The sequence below is a fragment of the Monocercomonoides exilis genome (assembly GCF_001643675.1).
Source record: "Monocercomonoides exilis strain PA203 chromosome Unknown scaffold68-255432, whole genome shotgun sequence".
Lineage (NCBI taxonomy): Eukaryota > Preaxostyla > Oxymonadida > Polymastigidae > Monocercomonoides > Monocercomonoides exilis.
Window position 1 is genome coordinate 223,692 of NW_027150613.1, and position 18,577 is coordinate 242,268.

The 18,577-nt window shown below is 43.1% G+C and overlaps 5 protein-coding genes across 5 annotated transcripts; all 5 read right to left on the reverse strand.

Moving 5' to 3' along the window:
- Positions 1–2,466: 2,466 nt before the first annotated feature.
- Positions 2,467–2,814, reverse strand: MONOS_3455 (uncharacterized protein; the record flags this gene model as incomplete). The annotated part of the gene is made up of 1 exon (XM_067873459.1): positions 2,467–2,814. One exon carries the CDS (start codon positions 2,812–2,814, stop codon positions 2,467–2,469), a length of 348 nt encoding a protein of 115 aa, XP_067718979.1.
- Positions 2,815–2,934: 120 nt separating this feature from the next.
- On the reverse strand, positions 2,935–3,213 carry MONOS_3456 (uncharacterized protein; the record flags this gene model as incomplete). The annotated part of the gene is made up of 1 exon (XM_067873460.1): positions 2,935–3,213. One exon carries the CDS (start codon positions 3,211–3,213, stop codon positions 2,935–2,937), a length of 279 nt encoding a protein of 92 aa, XP_067718980.1.
- A 782-nt stretch (positions 3,214–3,995) lies between these two features.
- MONOS_3457 (uncharacterized protein) lies at positions 3,996–4,415 on the reverse strand (the record flags this gene model as incomplete). Its single annotated transcript, XM_067873461.1, has 1 exon — positions 3,996–4,415. One exon carries the CDS (start codon positions 4,413–4,415, stop codon positions 3,996–3,998), a length of 420 nt encoding a protein of 139 aa, XP_067718981.1.
- Positions 4,416–5,632: 1,217 nt separating this feature from the next.
- Positions 5,633–8,290, reverse strand: MONOS_3458 (uncharacterized protein; the record flags this gene model as incomplete). Its single annotated transcript, XM_067873462.1, has 1 exon — positions 5,633–8,290. One exon carries the CDS (start codon positions 8,288–8,290, stop codon positions 5,633–5,635), a length of 2,658 nt encoding a protein of 885 aa, XP_067718982.1.
- A 5,678-nt stretch (positions 8,291–13,968) lies between these two features.
- On the reverse strand, positions 13,969–18,539 carry MONOS_18349 (uncharacterized protein; the record flags this gene model as incomplete). Its single annotated transcript, XM_067871361.1, has 13 exons — positions 13,969–14,184; positions 14,288–14,535; positions 14,570–14,902; positions 15,308–15,443; positions 15,500–15,640; positions 15,761–16,009; positions 16,182–16,379; positions 16,602–16,744; positions 16,828–17,115; positions 17,198–17,487; positions 17,660–17,856; positions 18,029–18,225; positions 18,260–18,539. 13 exons carry the CDS (start codon positions 18,537–18,539, stop codon positions 13,969–13,971), a joined length of 2,916 nt encoding a protein of 971 aa, XP_067718983.1.
- Between the last annotated feature and the right edge of the window lie 38 nt (positions 18,540–18,577).

Here is an 18,577-nt window from a genome sequence, read left to right on the forward strand (position 1 = left end):
TCATTTATTGCATTGGAAACTGATAATATAAAACATTTTCAATCTTTAAAATGAGAAAAGAATCGATTGATATCAGTCGTTATCATTGAAAACAGTAGTCAAAAACGAAAGAAAAACATTTTCAATAAATAAATATTTGTAATTATCAACATTTGTGTTAATGAAAATATTTTGGTTTTGACTTGAATTGAAATTCTGAACAAATTATCTTCTTTTTCGATTTTGAATAAAACATTTTCGATGTTCAATGAAATATTTACGATGTTGGATTAATGTCTTTCGATGTTGTTTTAAACTTTTTCGATGTTGAATAATTTTTGGTGTATATGATAATAATTTCTCAATAAATTATACTTAAAAAATAATTCTGAATGAGAATATTTCCACTCAAATTAACAATTTTTGCATTCAAAATTGGAATTTCTCAATCAAAATGGATTATATTATGAACAAAACCTTCTGGAATTTCCCGGGAACAATTTTTTTTTCCCTTTTGCATCTGTATAGATTCAATATTATCATTTGCATCTTGTGTGTGCAGACAAAATTTAAAAATCTTCATTCATTCTTATAAATTTCCATTTCTAAGATAATTGTTTTATTTTTAACGAAAACAAGAGATGTTTTCATTTCGAACGAAAAAGTTATCTATTTGATCACAAGTTTGGAATTTTGAATGAAAAAATTGTGATATGGGTGATTTTTTTTGAAATCATAAAAAAAGATCAAAAATCGAAAAAATAAATTTTATTGTGGTAATTTTTGATCAAAGAGAAAAATAGATTTTTTTTGCAGGTATTAAGCTTTTATTTCTGTAATATATATTTGTTGTATTCATTAATATGAAAAAAACCATACATTTCGATTTTTTGTGAAATTGAATATTTTGATCAAGTTTTCAAAAAAAAAAAAATGAAAAATCTATTTTAAAATGGTTAACAGGAATTTCAAAACTGGAAAAACAAAATATTGCAAAGAAAACATTAAAAAGAAGAACAAAAAAGAAAAAAAAAAAACAAAATTATTGAAACCAATTTATTATTAATTGTTATTTTTCTTTTTTTTCTTCGTCTTTGCACAGCCAACAAATCTCCATTCCTTTAATTTGATTTGTCAAATCCGTCAAACGTATACAGATATAGTGGATTATTTGATAAAGTCGAGTTCAACAGCTGGCTCCTCCTCATCGCTTTGAACAAAATCGTTGCCAGCAACGGAACCAATACAGATGCCTGTGGCAGACCCCTACAGACCCCATGTGCCACCATCGAGTATGCCCTCAACGGCTTCGTTTCCCTCCTCCCAGACGCCTCTCTCACCCTCCTCAGCTCAACATTTACTCCTTATCATACACTCACCTTCAGCGAGGTTGATACAAAAATCACTGGAAATGATGAACTTTTTCATTTCCAGTGATTTCTTTATTATTCCTTCTATTTATTAATTTTGAATATTTTCCATTTAATATAAAAACCATTAATCTTTCATCTTCTTTTCAATACGAGAACATATCTTCACTTTTCTTTCGAGAAGTCTAACATTGGATCACATAAAACATATTTCTTTGAAAATTCCTCATTTATTTTCTCTTCTTCATCAAATGCAAATTCTGCTGTTGCTTAAAGGAATCATCTATTTCATCTCTTCGACAAGGATTTCTTCAATTATATCAGCAAGATCTTCAAAAATTTCCATTCGTTTGTTAATCCAATTTCACCTTTTTTGCCCGCTGCAGACGCACTTATTTCATAGAATTATCCTTCGATTATTTGTATTTTTACAAATTTCTATTCCTCTCCTCATTTCATCTTCGACGGATCGCTGAAGGCGCATAACATTATGCAATCTCTCGAAGATCATCCACATATTCAATCCTTCCAAATAACGTCTTCTGACTTGCTCCATCTGTTTTCGGAACAATCTTCAAGCCAAAAAAAAAAAAATCAGATCCAATCTTCACGAATTGTGCACCGAATGATAGGCCATTCTTGGTTTAATATTGAACCATTTCTGCTGTCTCATAATTTATACAGACATTCTATGATATAATAAATATACGTTTTGTGCTTCTGAATGGGAATGAAAGATGAAGCCTGATTCCAAATTCGAAGGGAGTTGAATGAAAGAGAAGGAGCAGGAGATAGAGCAGGAAGACAGAGTTGAGAAAGTGAGCCAGAAGCAGTAGGATTAGCAGAAGATGGATGAACAGCTTAAGACAAGAGGTAAGGAAACAAAGATGTTCTGAAAGAAGGAGAAGATTGCTGCTGGGTGTTTTTAAACATGAACAAATTGACAAGCGAAGAAGTGCAATGAGAAAGAGGATGAAGAGAAATATTTTCATTTGCAGTTAGATCAGCAGCTGAATCAAAAGGCGCAACCTAATTAAGGGCAGGGCATTTCAACATCAAATCCATCTCCATTGAATTCTGTAAAGCGGAGAAAGATACCAATTTTGAGAACGATAGCTCATCTCTTCTCCCAGGCACGCTGTTCTAACTGAATGTTCTTATCCCTTTCTCCTTCTGAAACAGCAGCGGTGATCCTTTCCCTGCTCATTTCCTTCCCTTTCTGTGTGTCACATCTGCTTCCTCTTCGCAGTTCCGCACGGCTTTGCTTTAGAACACTCTTCAGCGCACTCATCAAATCCAACCGCGTTCTTGTTTGCCTCGCGTCGACTGCCGCATACACAGGCACTTCCTGTAACTTCCACACAAATTGCCCATTTTCCTCGCTTTTGATTCGCACATAACGGCAGGGCACATCCAGTTCATCGCTCAAATCTTCCAGGTCAGAATTCGCTAAATCATTCAGCATGCTGTCCTATTTCCGCTCTCTTGTCAAAATTGGCGTTTGGCTTTCTTTCGCCTCTTGCTGCGCCTCGCTGGCCATTTTGTTCTCTTTCTGGTTGGTCGGAGTGCCTGTCTCAAGATGTGGTTATAATATTCCTTGGATGCTGCTAAACAGCTTTTTGTCTTTTTCCTCAATCTTCTTCGCCATTTTCTCCATTTTTCTGCGCTCCCGCTTTTCTTTCTCCTTCTTCTTCTTCTGTATCTCCTGTTGTTTCATCAGCCAAAGCAGTTTTTCTCTCTGATCATCAGATTCCAATGAGCCAAACGTGATTTTCGCCTCTTCATCGTCCCCTTTCCCTTTCTCATTCTGAAACTCATCTGTCATTGCCTTTGTAACTTCTTTATTCAAATCCTTCATTCCCATTCTCACCCAACGTCACCCCTCCTCCTCATCCTCCTCCCACTCCACCTCCTCCAACAACAGGCGATAGCTGTATTGTTGATGCACCAACAGCTCCTCTCCCCATCTCCATCTCCTGGCTGTACACAATCAACGCTCTCCCTTTGACTCCTCTCCATCCACCGTCCATTCGCTTCCCTCTCGTACAGTGTATCGTTCCAAAGGCGCCTCTTCCTGAAGAGTATTGTTTAGGTTGTGGAGAAGGTGATGTTGTTGTGTTCTGTTACTGCAATTTTTGCTGGACTTGTGATGAAAGAGGCTCTGGTTTTGGCTCATTGGAATGGATTTCGTCTTTTCTGCCGTTTTTCATTGATTCTATTGTGTTTGTATTCTTTTCTGCTTCCGTTTGATTATCTTTGCTTTTCAAACAACTGCTTTGGGGTTGTTCATTGAATCCTCCAAAAATCACTTCTTGATCCTCTTCTTTTCAGTCATCTTCATCGCCTTCAACTTTTTCCTATTCTCCAGATTCTCTGCATACCGCTCCACCATCCGAAACTCTGCAAACAGCGGCAGTGCCTCAAATACATCGGGAGGGAGAACAAAATATTGTATTTTCCTTCTTCTTCCGAACTGCTGCCTCATCCTCCTCATCTGCTGCTCTTCGCTTGTCAGAAATCTGTTTCTAGAAGAGCGAAGCAACGAGGAAGAAGAGGAGGAAGAAGAAGAGGAGGAAGCGCCAGAAGTAGCAGCCACTTGCGCACAGCAGTTGAGATAGCATCGGAGGAGGAGAGGGTGCATTGCCCTTATGCGGAGGTCATTTTAATCTCAGAGCGATGAGGTGATTTGGGGTGGAGAGAGAGGTCAGTTACCGCTGGAGATGACTGAGGAAGAAAAAGAAAAGATTCATTGGGCAATGAAGAAGGAGATGCGCCTGTTCCTGTGCCAATGCCAGCAATTGAATGAGTCAAAGATGTTTGTGAAGTATTTTGATTATTTTTTCTCTGTCTTTGTCTTCGAGGCACATAAGATGGATTCTGAAGAGTTGCTTCTTGTGGCGGAAGGATCACAGGAAGAGGCATACGCGGTGCATGCTTTCTTTTGAAGCCTTCGATGATTTTGTCCATTTCTGCTTTTTCAGCTCTTTCTTGTGATGAATTCACTTCTGACTGTTCAGAAGAAGAGGAAGATGAAGATGAATCGTTTTCTATGTTTTCTTCATCCATGAATTTGACTAGGTTAGGGTTAGGGTTAAGGGTTAGGGTTAGGTTAGGGTTAGGGTTAGGGTTAGGGTTAGGGTTAGGTTAGGTTAGGGTTAGATCGGCCATGTGACAAAATGTTGATCTCCCATTAGTCTATCTTAACTTTCTTCAAAAACATTTCGTGATTTGAACCCATTTGACTACATTTTAATATCCCAAAGTGTTATTATTTAAGAAATTGTTGCTTTAATCCATGAATGTTGTTCAACATAGCTTGAATATTAACCCATGTGGTTGTCAATTATATGAATGTGTTCACATGAATGTGCTCAATCATATTTATTTTCTTCGATCTTAATTAACTTTCATGATATCTTTCGAATTTTTGTTTGAAGAGTCAACCTATTTATTTTCATTTATCCAAAAGAATGAAATTTAAATGAAAAGGAAAAGTGATCAATCACTTTGGTATCAGTTTGTAAATGTTTCAAATCTTTCAAACTTAATTTCTTTATCGCAAATGAATTTCAAATTGAATATTCAATATATTAAAATTATCAGGAAAAGATAATAAAACAATGATATGATTTATAATAATTATTGAAATCATATATGTGAATCATGAAAATCAAATCAACCCAATGAAATTACAATTATCACGAAACATAGATAAATTTATTTATCTGAAATTATTGAAATTACCGATTATGACAGGAAATTTTTTCAAAAAAATTTGAAGAATTAGCCAAAAAAAAAGAAAATTGACAAAGAAAAGTGGCCTTTAAAAGTGCATTTTTCACAAAAATCTCCCATTATGGGAGGCTCTGGCGCGCTGTCCTCCCACCCACCCCAGCGCGCACCTGTAATCGAAGCCTCCTCCCCATTGGGCTTCGTTTACAGTCAAAATGAATTCAACTTCGTCGAATTCATTTTGATAAAGTGCGCGCGTTATCACAACTGACGGTGTCATCTAACTTACACAGTTGCGCAATTTTAAGAATGTGCGAAAATAAAGAAAAGTGCATTTTACATTTAATTTGGATTATTTATATTTCAAATAAAACCTTGTGAACTCGCTAAATGCGAAAATAAAAGCGCAAATATCAAATTGGATTAAACAATAAAAGTCAATGAAGAATTAATCTAACTTGAAAAACTGCGATCGTCAAAATGAAAATTAATAAATAAAAAGGTAAATTGAGTGATTATCGCACAGCATTGCATGTGCGAACCTTCTGTAATTACTTTTCATCCTTCTCTTTATCCTCACTCTCAGTTTGTTTTTCATCCTTCAGAACTTCTTCTTTGACATGCTCAATCAATGTCTTCCTCGTTCTCATCTTCAGCCCTGCCATAGTTGTCCATCCTTCAACCAAACCCAAGTTTATCAATCTGTCTCTGCAGTCTGTCGGTAATCTAATCCTAAGCTCCTCCGCCATCTCCGAGTAACTCTTTCCTTCCTTCCGCATCCTTTTCAATGTCTCATCTTCTTCCTCGCTCCATCTCAATCTCTTTCTCCTTCCATTTTCATCTCTCTCCCTCTGCAGTGCTGCGTCATAATTATACACCTTTTTTCTCTTTATTTGCTTCATTTCCTTTTTCCCTTCCATCTCCTCTTTGTCCACTAACTCAATCAACTCCTCCGCTATCTTATTTTCGTCTTCTCCCTCTTCAATCCTTTGCGCAATCTTTCTCAATCCAACTTCCATTCTGCCATTCAAAATTGTTGAATGTCGACATCTCGATTTTTTGAAGTTTTTATGTTTTGAATATATTTCATATGCGTTTCTCTCCATCATTGCGTCATTCTTGACATAGCTGCAAATAGCTGACCTCCATGCACGTTGTTTGTAATAATATCGTTTCTTCTTTGTCGTTTTTTCATTTGATCCTGTTATGCCATTTACAGCAATCCTGCTTTTGAAATATATCCGAACCTTCCGCACTGCAAAACGATCGCTAACGTTATGATTGCAATTTTTATCTAACTTGATGTTGTGGAAAACTTCAATATCCAACAATGCTTTTTCTATCACTTCTTTTCCATCAACGTCTGGATTCCCAATTCTGCTTGAAACGATTGTGGCAGATATTGCATTCTTTGCATATCTTTGCTGCACAGCAGAATTGGGAACCCATCCCGCAATTGCAGCTGTGAATGTGAAAGTTGAGTCGCGCGAATGTGCATCCAAACCTGTTGCTAAAAGAGCCGAACACATGAATCCACTTCTAAAAGAATGGAACGAAAAAAGGTTAATTGGATATCCCGCTGCTCTTGCTCGTAGCCTCAACCGCATTGACATGGAATCTCTTCTCCAATTCCATATTTTTTGTTCCTTTTGCGTTTCTGTGAGAACCCAACAATCTCGATTATGAAGATCCAATTTAAAGCTTTTCTTCAAATGCTCGTTCAACCAATATAACACATTCGTATTTGTCCTCTCTTCAAGATTGCCTTCCAATGTGACATCATGGTTCCACCTGATATTCCCTTTGGTTACTCGAAACTTCATTTTGAGAACTTTTGTGTCTTTCCCCACTGCATCAAGAATAACACCTATGTCTGATAACAGCACGTTGCACATTGTGACAGCTCTCGCACCCGTGGAAACTGCTGTCAACCACAGTGAAGCCTCCATAGCTTTGTCTGGATGCAAGTCACTTGTATTTTCAACGATTCTTTCCACGTCCTTCAAAAGGCATGGTTCTTTTCCACATCCGTTCGGCTTAACACCTTTATCCACTCGCCCTTCCTTTATAACGAGTGAAATTGCATCTCTGACTTCTTCTGTTAACCTCTGTCCAGTAATTTCCGTATTTATACGTTTTAAGCTACAAGCAAAGACATTTTCCACTGTATCTCTGGTGTAAATGCGACTTCTGTAACAAAATCGGAGAAAGGATGTGATGTTCTTCTCATCCAATGGAAATCCATTCATATCTTTCATTTCACAAAATGCATCATAAACCTTTTGAACCCATGCATGTTTTTTAAGTGTTGACTCGCTATACACTGCTCCTGGCTCTTCAAAAGAATTCAATTCATCTTCAGACATCGATCTTATTTTTTTTATTGTATCAAATTCATTGACAGAACGATTAGAAATTGGTGTGCTAACAGGACAAATGCACTTCTCATAACCTTCAGATATTGCTTGTTCCGACAGTTCATTCGTTTTTGAAACACTTTCGTTTTCCTTTGAATTGCAACCTTCCTGATGCTGTTCTTCCCAAGAGTCTTTTTGAGAACTTGAAGGTTTCTCTTGATCTTTTCCTTTAACTTCCAATTTATCATCTATTCTGATTGATTCTGTGATAACTTCATGCATTGATGATCTTTCTTTTCCTTCATTCAGATCAAACTGCTTGTTTTCCACATTCTGCTTCAACAATGCTGATATCAATGAACCTTCAGAACTCACCTTTATCTGCTCTGTCTTTCCTTTTAATTTCGCAGTCTTTATTGAACTAGACTTCTTCTGTTTCTTCTTTCCAATTTGTCTGCACTTTTCCATCGAACCCGAAGAACTGCTTTCAGTGAAATCGGTTGTGTCATCTTTCTTAACAATCTTGCGACAACCTGAATGATTTTTAATTTTTATCTTTCGCATCTTTCTCAGGTCAAAGGCATATTCCGATTCAGATGATGAAGAAGAACTCAATGTTTCCATGCTACACGAATCGCCTTCAATGTCTGAATCTTCAGATAAATCTATCACGAACACCTCTTTCTTCTTCTTGCTTTCCATTGGCTTCTGCATTTCTTCTTTGACTTTGCTCTCTGATTCAAACTGTGAGATCTTCTTCATCAAAGGAGTTCTGAACTTTGGCTTGGATGAGATCAAAACAGTTTTCGATATGGAACCATCTTCACTGTCGCTCATAACGCTTCTGGACATCGATTTATTAAACTGCGCTGTGCACTTTGGATGTGGGACAAATTTAACATAATTTCTTGACAACATTTCTATATGTTCACAATTTCGTAACACCAAAAAAATGGCAACCCTTTTTAGTTATATTTTTCATTTCAATTTAAGGGAAAATTGATATTTTCATAAATTAAATTGTGGTATCTATGAATAAATTAAACTAATATCGAAAAAAATTAATTAATAAAATACAATAATTAATTATCGATAAATATTAACTACAAATATTGTTCATTACATTCTTTGATTAATAATTCATTATTATTTGAGTTCATTATTGAAATATTCGAAAAAATAAAGAAATAAAAATTATAAAAATACACAATTGCAATAAATATGAAATAATAATGATAATTGATAAAAATAAAAACATTAAATAAGTATTGAAAGTTTTGCGAGCCTGAACTCGAGTACAAAGTCGAGCGAAAAACATGCGAAGCATCGTTTTTGGCGAGACTTCGAATCGCAGAGTGAAGGCGAGTAAGAGGGATGAGCGCTGCAGCGCTGTGCACCATCTGTGCAGCCCCTGTGCAGCACTCGCCTCTCCCAACCTCTCTGACTCCCCACTCTTTCCTCTCTCTCTTTCTCTCAACCCATCCATTTCCCTCTCTCTCTCTCAACCTCACCCTCACTTTTCTTTCCTCTCCTTTTTTCTCCTATTTTTTATAATTTACCTCATAGGGTGTGCACCCCATCCCTGCACTCCAAATCCTTCTCTCTCCATCCCTTCATCCCACACGATTTTTTTTATTCTTTTTTTCTCTTCCCTCTCTAACCTCTCTTTCTCCCTCATTCTCCTCTCTTCCCCAACTCCCCTCTCTCCCACACTTCATTCGCAGAGTGAAGGCGAGTAAGAGGGATGAGCGCTGCAGCGCTGTGCACCATCTGTGCAGCCCCTGTGCAGCACTCGCCTCTCCCAACCTCTCTGACTCCCCACTCTTTCCTCTCTCTCTTTCTCTCAACCCATCCATTTCCCTCTCTCTCTCTCAACCTCACCCTCACTTTTCTTTCCTCTCCTTTTTTCTCCTATTTTTTATAATTTACCTCATAGGGTGTGCACCCCATCCCTGCACTCCAAATCCTTCTCTCTCCATCCCTTCATCCCACACGATTTTTTTTATTCTTTTTTTCTCTTCCCTCTCTAACCTCTCTTTCTCCCTCATTCTCCTCTCTTCCCCAACTCCCCTCTCTCCCACACTTCATTCGCAGAGTGAAGGCGAGTAGAAGGGATGAGCGCTACAGCGCTGTGCACCATCTGTGCAGCCCCTGTGCAGCACTCGCCTCTCCCAACCTCTCTGACTCCCCACTCTTTCCTCTCTCTCTTTCTCTCAACCCATCCATTTCCCTCTCTCTCTCTCAACCTCACCCTCACTTTTCTTTCCTCTCCTTTTTTCTCCTATTTTTTATAATTTACCTCATAGGGTGTGCACCCCATCCCTGCACTCCAAATCCTTCTCTCTCCATCCCTTCATCCCACACGATTTTTTTTTATTCTTTTTTCTCTTCCCTCTCTAACCTCTCTTTCTCCCTCATTCTCCTCTCTTCCCCAACTCCCCTCTCTCCCACACTTCATTCGCAGGAGTGAAGGCGAGTAAGAAGGGATGAGCGCTACAGCGCTGTGCACCATCTGTGCAGCCCCTGTGCAGCACTCGCCTCTCCCAACCTCTCTGACTCCCCACTCTTTCCTCTCTCTCTTTCTCTCAACCCATCCATTTCCCTCTCTCTCTCTCAACCTCACCCTCACTTTTCTTTCCTCTCCTTTTTTCTCCTATTTTTTATAATTTACCTCATAGGGTGTGCACCCCATCCCTGCACTCCAAATCCTTCTCTCTCCATCCCTTCATCCCACACGATTTTTTTATTCTTTTTTTCTCTTCCCTCTCTAACCTCTCTTTCTCCCTCATTCTCCTCTCTTCCCCAACTCCCCTCTCTCCCACACTTCATTCGCAGAGTGAAGGCGAGTAAGAAGGGATGAGCGCTACAGCGCTGTGCACCATCTGTGCAGCCCCTGTGCAGCACTCGCCTCTCCCAACCTCTCTGACTCCCCACTCTTTCCTCTCTCTCTTTCTCTCAACCCATCCATTTCCCTCTCTCTCTCTCAACCTCACCCTCACTTTTCTTTCCTCTCCTTTTTTCTCCTATTTTTTATAATTTACCTCATAGGGTGTGCACCCCATCCCTGCACTCCAAATCCTTCTCTCTCCATCCCTTCATCCCACACGATTTTTTTTTATTCTTTTTTTCTCTTCCCTCTCTAACCTCTCTTTCTCCCTCATTCTCCTCTCTTCCCCAACTCCCCTCTCTCCCACACTTCATTCGCAGAGTGAAGGCGAGTAGAAGGGATGAGCGCTACAGCGCTGTGCACCATCTGTGCAGCCCCTGTGCAGCACTCGCCTCTCCCAACCTCTCTGACTCCCCACTCTTTCCTCTCTCTCTTTCTCTCAACCCATCCATTTCCCTCTCTCTCTCTCAACCTCACCCTCACTTTTCTTTCCTCTCCTTTTTTTCTCCTATTTTTTATAATTTACCTCATAGGGTGTGCACCCCATCCCTGCACTCCAAATCCTTCTCTCTCCATCCCTTCATCCCACACGATTTTTTTATTCTTTTTTTCTCTTCCCTCTCTAACCTCTCTTTCTCCCTCATTCTCCTCTCTTCCCCAACTCCCCTCTCTCCCACACTTCATTCGCAGAGTGAAGGCGAGTAAGAGGGATGAGCGCTGCAGCGCTGTGCACCATCTGTGCAGCCCCTGTGCAGCACTCGCCTCTCCCAACCTCTCTGACTCCCCACTCTTTCCTCTCTCTCTTTCTCTCAACCCATCCATTTCCCTCTCTCTCTCTCAACCTCACCCTCACTTTTCTTTCCTCTCCTTTTTTCTCCTATTTTTTATAATTTACCTCATAGGGTGTGCACCCCATCCCTGCACTCCAAATCCTTCTCTCTCCATCCCTTCATCCCACACGATTTTTTTTATTCTTTTTTTCTCTTCCCTCTCTAACCTCTCTTTCTCCCTCATTCTCCTCTCTTCCCCAACTCCCCTCTCTCCCACACTTCATTCGCAGAGTGAAGGCGAGTAAGAGGGATGAGCGCTACAGCGCTGTGCACCATCTGTGCAGCCCCTGTGCAGCACTCGCCTCTCCCAACCTCTCTGACTCCCCACTCTTTCCTCTCTCTCTTTCTCTCAACCCATCCATTTCCCTCTCTCTCTCTCAACCTCACCCTCACTTTTCTTTTCCTCTCCTTTTTTTCTCCTATTTTTTATAATTTACCTCATAGGGTGTGCACCCCATCCCTGCACTCCAAATCCTTCTCTCTCCATCCCTTCATCCCACACGATTTTTTTATTCTTTTTTCTCTTCCCTCTCTAACCTCTCTTTCTCCCTCATTCTCCTCTCTTCCCCAACTCCCCTCTCTCCCACACTTCATTCGCAGAGTGAAGGCGAGTAAGAAGGGATGAGCGCTACAGCGCTGTGCACCATCTGTGCAGCCCCTGTGCAGCACTCGCCTCTCCCAACCTCTCTGACTCCCCACTCTTTCCTCTCTCTCTTTCTCTCAACCCATCCATTTCCCTCTCTCTCTCTCAACCTCACCCTCACTTTTCTTTCCTCTCCTTTTTTCTCCTATTTTTTATAATTTACCTCATAGGGTGTGCACCCCATCCCTGCACTCCAAATCCTTCTCTCTCCATCCCTTCATCCCACACGATTTTTTTATTCTTTTTTTCTCTTCCCTCTCTAACCTCTCTTTCTCCCTCATTCTCCTCTCTTCCCCAACTCCCCTCTCTCCCACACTTCATTCGCAGGAGTGAAGGCGAGTAGAAGGGATGAGCGCTACAGCGCTGTGCACCATCTGTGCAGCCCCTGTGCAGCACTCGCCTCTCCCAACCTCTCTGACTCCCCACTCTTTCCTCTCTCTCTTTCTCTCAACCCATCCATTTCCCTCTCTCTCTCTCAACCTCACCCTCACTTTTCTTTCCTCTCCTTTTTTCTCCTATTTTTTATAATTTACCTCATAGGGTGTGCACCCCATCCCTGCACTCCAAATCCTTCTCTCTCCATCCCTTCATCCCACACGATTTTTTTTATTCTTTTTTTCTCTTCCCTCTCTAACCTCTCTTTCTCCCTCATTCTCCTCTCTTCCCCAACTCCCTCTCTCCCACACTTCATTCGCAGAGTGAAGGCGAGTAAGAAGGGATGAGCGCTACAGCGCTGTGCACCATCTGTGCAGCCCCTGTGCAGCACTCGCCTCTCCCAACCTCTCTGACTCCCCACTCTTTCCTCTCTCTCTTTCTCTCAACCCATCCATTTCCCTCTCTCTCTCTCAACCTCACCCTCACTTTTCTTTCCTCTCCTTTTTTTCTCCTATTTTTTATAATTTACCTCATAGGGTGTGCACCCCATCCCTGCACTCCAAATCCTTCTCTCTCCATCCCTTCATCCCACACGATTTTTTTATTCTTTTTTTCTCTTCCCTCTCTAACCTCTCTTTCTCCCTCATTCTCCTCTCTTCCCCAACTCCCCTCTCTCCCACACTTCATTCGCAGGAGTGAAGGCGAGTAAGAAGGGATGAGCGCTACAGCGCTGTGCACCATCTGTGCAGCCCCTGTGCAGCACTCGCCTCTCCCAACCTCTCTGACTCCCCACTCTTTCCTCTCTCTCTTTCTCTCAACCCATCCATTTCCCTCTCTCTCTCTCAACCTCACCCTCACTTTTCTTTCCTCTCCTTTTTTCTCCTATTTTTTATAATTTACCTCATAGGGTGTGCACCCCATCCCTGCACTCCAAATCCTTCTCTCTCCATCCCTTCATCCCACACGATTTTTTTTTATTCTTTTTTTCTCTTCCCTCTCTAACCTCTCTTTCTCCCTCATTCTCCTCTCTTCCCCAACTCCCCTCTCTCCCACACTTCATTCGCAGAGTGAAGGCGAGTAAGAAGGGATGAGCGCTACAGCGCTGTGCACCATCTGTGCAGCCCCTGTGCAGCACTCGCCTCTCCCAACCTCTCTGACTCCCCACTCTTTCCTCTCTCTCTTTCTCTCAACCCATCCATTTCCCTCTCTCTCTCTCAACCTCACCCTCACTTTTCTTTCCTCTCCTTTTTCTCCTATTTTTTATAATTTACCTCATAGGGTGTGCACCCCATCCCTGCACTCCAAATCCTTCTCTCTCCATCCCTTCATCCCACACGATTTTTTTTTATTCTTTTTTTCTCTTCCCTCTCTAACCTCTCTTTCTCCCTCATTCTCCTCTCTTCCCCAACTCCCTCTCTCCCACACTTCATTCGCAGAGTGAAGGCGAGTAAGAAGGGATGAGCGCTACAGCGCTGTGCACCATCTGTGCAGCCCCTGTGCAGCACTCGCCTCTCCCAACCTCTCTGACTCCCCACTCTTTCCTCTCTCTCTTTCTCTCAACCCATCCATTTCCCTCTCTCTCTCTCAACCTCACCCTCACTTTTCTTTCCTCTCCTTTTTCTCCTATTTTTTATAATTTACCTCATAGGGTGTGCACCCCATCCCTGCACTCCAAATCCTTCTCTCTCCATCCCTTCATCCCACACGATTTTTTTTTATTCTTTTTTCTCTTCCCTCTCTAACCTCTCTTTCTCCCTCATTCTCCTCTCTTCCCCAACTCCCTCTCTCCCACACTTCATTCGCAGAGTGAAGGCGAGTAAGAAGGGATGAGCGCTACAGCGCTGTGCACCATCTGTGCAGCCCCTGTGCAGCACTCGCCTCTCCCAACCTCTCTGACTCCCCACTCTTTCCTCTCTCTCTTTCTCTCAACCCATCCATTTCCCTCTCTCTCTCTCAACCTCACCCTCACTTTTCTTTCCTCTCCTTTTTCTCCTATTTTTTTATAATTTACCTCATAGGGTGTGCACCCCATCCCTGCACTCCAAATCCTTCTCTCTCCATCCCTTCATCCCACACGATTTTTTTTTATTCTTTTTTTCTCTTCCCTCTCTAACCTCTCTTTCTCCCTCATTCTCCTCTCTTCCCCAACTCCCTCTCTCCCACACTTCATTCGCAGAGTGAAGGCGAGTAAGAGGGATGAGCGCTACAGCGCTGTGCACCATCTGTGCAGCCCCTGTGCAGCACTCGCCTCTCCCAACCTCTCTGACTCCCCACTCTTTCCTCTCTCTCTTTCTCTCAACCCATCCATTTCCCTCTCTCTCTCTCAACCTCACCCTCACTTTTCTTTCCTCTCCTTTTTCTCCTATTTTTTATAATTTACCTCATAGGGTGTGCACCCCATCCCTGCACTCCAAATCCTTCTCTCTCCATCCCTTCATCCCACACGATTTTTTTTATTCTTTTTTTCTCTTCCCTCTCTAACCTCTCTTTCTCCCTCATTCTCCTCTCTTCCCCAACTCCCTCTCTCCCACACTTCATTCGCAGAGTGAAGGCGAGTAGAGGGATGAGCGCTACAGCGCTGTGCACCATCTGTGCAGCCCCTGTGCAGCACTCGCCTCTCCCAACCTCTCTGACTCCCCACTCTTTCCTCTCTCTCTTTCTCTCAACCCATCCATTTCCCTCTCTCTCTCTCAACCTCACCCTCACTTTTCTTTCCTCTCCTTTTTCTCCTATTTTTTATAATTTACCTCATAGGGTGTGCACCCCATCCCTGCACTCCAAATCCTTCTCTCTCCATCCCTTCATCCCACACGATTTTTTTTATTCTTTTTTCTCTTCCCTCTCTAACCTCTCTTTCTCCCTCATTCTCCTCTCTTCCCCAACTCCCTCTCTCCCACACTTCATTCGCAGAGTGAAGGCGAGTAAGAAGGGATGAGCGCTACAGCGCTGTGCACCATCTGTGCAGCCCCTGTGCAGCACTCGCCTCTCCCAACCTCTCTGACTCCCCACTCTTTCCTCTCTCTCTTTCTCTCAACCCATCCATTTCCCTCTCTCTCTCTCAACCTCACCCTCACTTTTCTTTTCCTCTCCTTTTTTTCTCCTATTTTTTATAATTTACCTCATAGGGTGTGCACCCCATCCCTGCACTCCAAATCCTTCTCTCTCCATCCCTTCATCCCACACGATTTTTTTTATTCTTTTTTCTCTTCCCTCTCTAACCTCTCTTTCTCCCTCATTCTCCTCTCTTCCCCAACTCCCCTCTCTCCCACACTTCATTCGCAGAGTGAAGGCGAGTAAGAAGGGATGAGCGCTGCAGCGCTGTGCACCATCTGTGCAGCCCCTGTGCAGCACTCGCCTCTCCCAACCTCTCTGACTCCCCACTCTTTCCTCTCTCTCTTTCTCTCAACCCATCCATTTCCCTCTCTCTCAACCTCACCCTCACTTTTCTTTCCTCTCCTTTTTTTCTCCTATTTTTTATAATTTACCTCATAGGGTGTGCACCCCATCCCTGCACTCCAAATCCTTCTCTCTCCATCCCTTCATCCCACACGATTTTTTTTATTCTTTTTTTCTCTTCCCTCTCTAACCTCTCTTTCTCCCTCATTCTCCTCTCTTCCCCAACTCCCCTCTCTCCCACACTTCATTCGCAGAGTGAAGGCGAGTAAGAGGGATGAGCGCTGCAGCGCTGTGCACCATCTGTGCAGCCCCTGTGCAGCACTCGCCTCTCCCAACCTCTCTGACTCCCCACTCTTTCCTCTCTCTCTTTCTCTCAACCCATCCATTTCCCTCTCTCTCTCAACCTCACCCTCACTTTTCTTTTCCTCTCCTTTTTTCTCCTATTTTTTATAATTTACCTCATAGGGTGTGCACCCCATCCCTGCACTCCAAATCCTTCTCTCTCCATCCCTTCATCCCACACGATTTTTTTTATTCTTTTTTTCTCTTCCCTCTCTAACCTCTCTTTCTCCCTCATTCTCCTCTCTTCCCCAACTCCCCTCTCTCCCACACTTCATTCGCAGAGTGAAGGCGAGTAAGAGGGATGAGCGCTGCAGCGCTGTGCACCATCTGTGCAGCCCCTGTGCAGCACTCGCCTCTCCCAACCTCTCTGACTCCCCACTCTTTCCTCTCTCTCTTTCTCTCAACCCATCCATTTCCCTCTCTCTCTCTCAACCTCACCCTCACTTTTCTTTCCTCTCCTTTTTTCTCCTATTTTTTATAATTTACCTCATAGGGTGTGCACCCCATCCCTGCACTCCAAATCCTTCTCTCTCCATCCCTTCATCCCACACGATTTTTTTTATTCTTTTTTCTCTTCCCTCTCTAACCTCTCTTTCTCCCTCATTCTCCTCTCTTCCCCAACTCCCTCTCTCCCACACTTCATTCGCAGAGTGAAGGCGAGTAGAGGATGAGCGCTACAGCGCTGTGCACCATCTGTGCAGCCCCTGTGCAGCACTCGCCTCTCCCAACCTCTCTGACTCCCCACTCTTTCCTCTCTCTCTTTCTCTCAACCCATCCATTTCCCTCTCTCTCTCTCAACCTCACCCTCACTTTTCTTTCCTCTCCTTTTTCTCCTATTTTTTATAATTTACCTCATAGGGTGTGCACCCCATCCCTGCACTCCAAATCCTTCTCTCTCCATCCCTTCATCCCACACGATTTTTTTTTATTCTTTTTTTCTCTTCCCTCTCTAACCTCTCTTTCTCCCTCATTCTCCTCTCTTCCCCAACTCCCTCTCTCCCACACTTCATTCGCAGGAGTGAAGGCGAGTAAGAAGGGATGAGCGCTACAGCGCTGTGCACCATCTGTGCAGCCCCTGTGCAGCACTCGCCTCTCCCAACCTCTCTGACTCCCCACTCTTTCCTCTCTCTCTTTCTCTCAACCCATCCATTTCCCTCTCTCTCTCTCAACCTCACCCTCACTTTTCTTTCCTCTCCTTTTTCTCCTATTTTTATAATTTACCTCATAGGGTGTGCACCCCATCCCTGCACTCCAAATCCTTCTCTCTCCATCCCTTCATCCCACACGATTTTTTTTTATTCTTTTTTCTCTTCCCTCTCTAACCTCTCTTTCTCCCTCATTCTCCTCTCTTCCCCAACTCCCCTCTCTCCCACACTTCATTCGCAGGAGTGAAGGCGAGTAAGAAGGGATGAGCGCTACAGCGCTGTGCACCATCTGTGCAGCCCCTGTGCAGCACTCGCCTCTCCCAACCTCTCTGACTCCCCACTCTTTCCTCTCTCTCTTTCTCTCAACCCATCCATTTCCCTCTCTCTCTCTCAACCTCACCCTCACTTTTCTTTCCTCTCCTTTTTTTCTCCTATTTTTTATAATTTACCTCATAGGGTGTGCACCCCATCCCTGCACTCCAAATCCTTCTCTCTCCATCCCTTCATCCCACACGATTTTTTTTATTCTTTTTTTCTCTTCCCTCTCTAACCTCTCTTTCTCCCTCATTCTCCTCTCTTCCCCAACTCCCCTCTCTCCCACACTTCATTCGCAGAGTGAAGGCGAGTAGAAGGGATGAGCGCTGCAGCGCTGTGCACCATCTGTGCAGCCCCTGTGCAGCACTCGCCTCTCCCAACCTCTCTGACTCCCCACTCTTTCCTCTCTCTCTTTCTCTCAACCCATCCATTTCCCTCTCTCTCTCAACCTCACCCTCACTTTTCTTTCCTCTCCTTTTTTTCTCCTATTTTTTATAATTTACCTCATAGGGTGTGCACCCCATCCCTGCACTCCAAATCCTTCTCTCTCCATCCCTTCATCCCACACGATTTTTTTTATTCTTTTTTTCTCTTCCCTCTCTAACCTCTCTTTCTCCCTCATTCTCCTCTCTTCCCCAACTCCCCTCTCTCCCACACTTCATTCGCAGAGTGAAGGCGAGTAAGAGGGATGAGCGCTGCAGCGCTGTGCACCATCTGTGCAGCCCCTGTGCAGCACTCGCCTCTCCCAACCTCTCTGACTCCCCACTCTTTCCTCTCTCTCTTTCTCTCAACCCATCCATTTCCCTCTCTCTCTCTCAACCTCACCCTCACTTTTCTTTCCTCTCCTTTTTCTCCTATTTTTTATAATTTACCTCATAGGGTGTGCACCCCATCCCTGCACTCCAAATCCTTCTCTCTCCATCCCTTCATCCCACACGATTTTTTTTATTCTTTTTTCTCTTCCCTCTCTAACCTCTCTTTCTCCCTCATTCTCCTCTCTTCCCCAACTCCCCTCTCTCCCACACTTCATTCGCAGAGTGAAGGCGAGTAGAAGGGATGAGCGCTGCAGCGCTGTGCACCATCTGTGCAGCCCCTGTGCAGCACTCGCCTCTCCCAACCTCTCTGACTCCCCACTCTTTCCTCTCTCTCTTTCTCTCAACCCATCCATTTCCCTCTCTCTCTCTCAACCTCACCCTCACTTTTCTT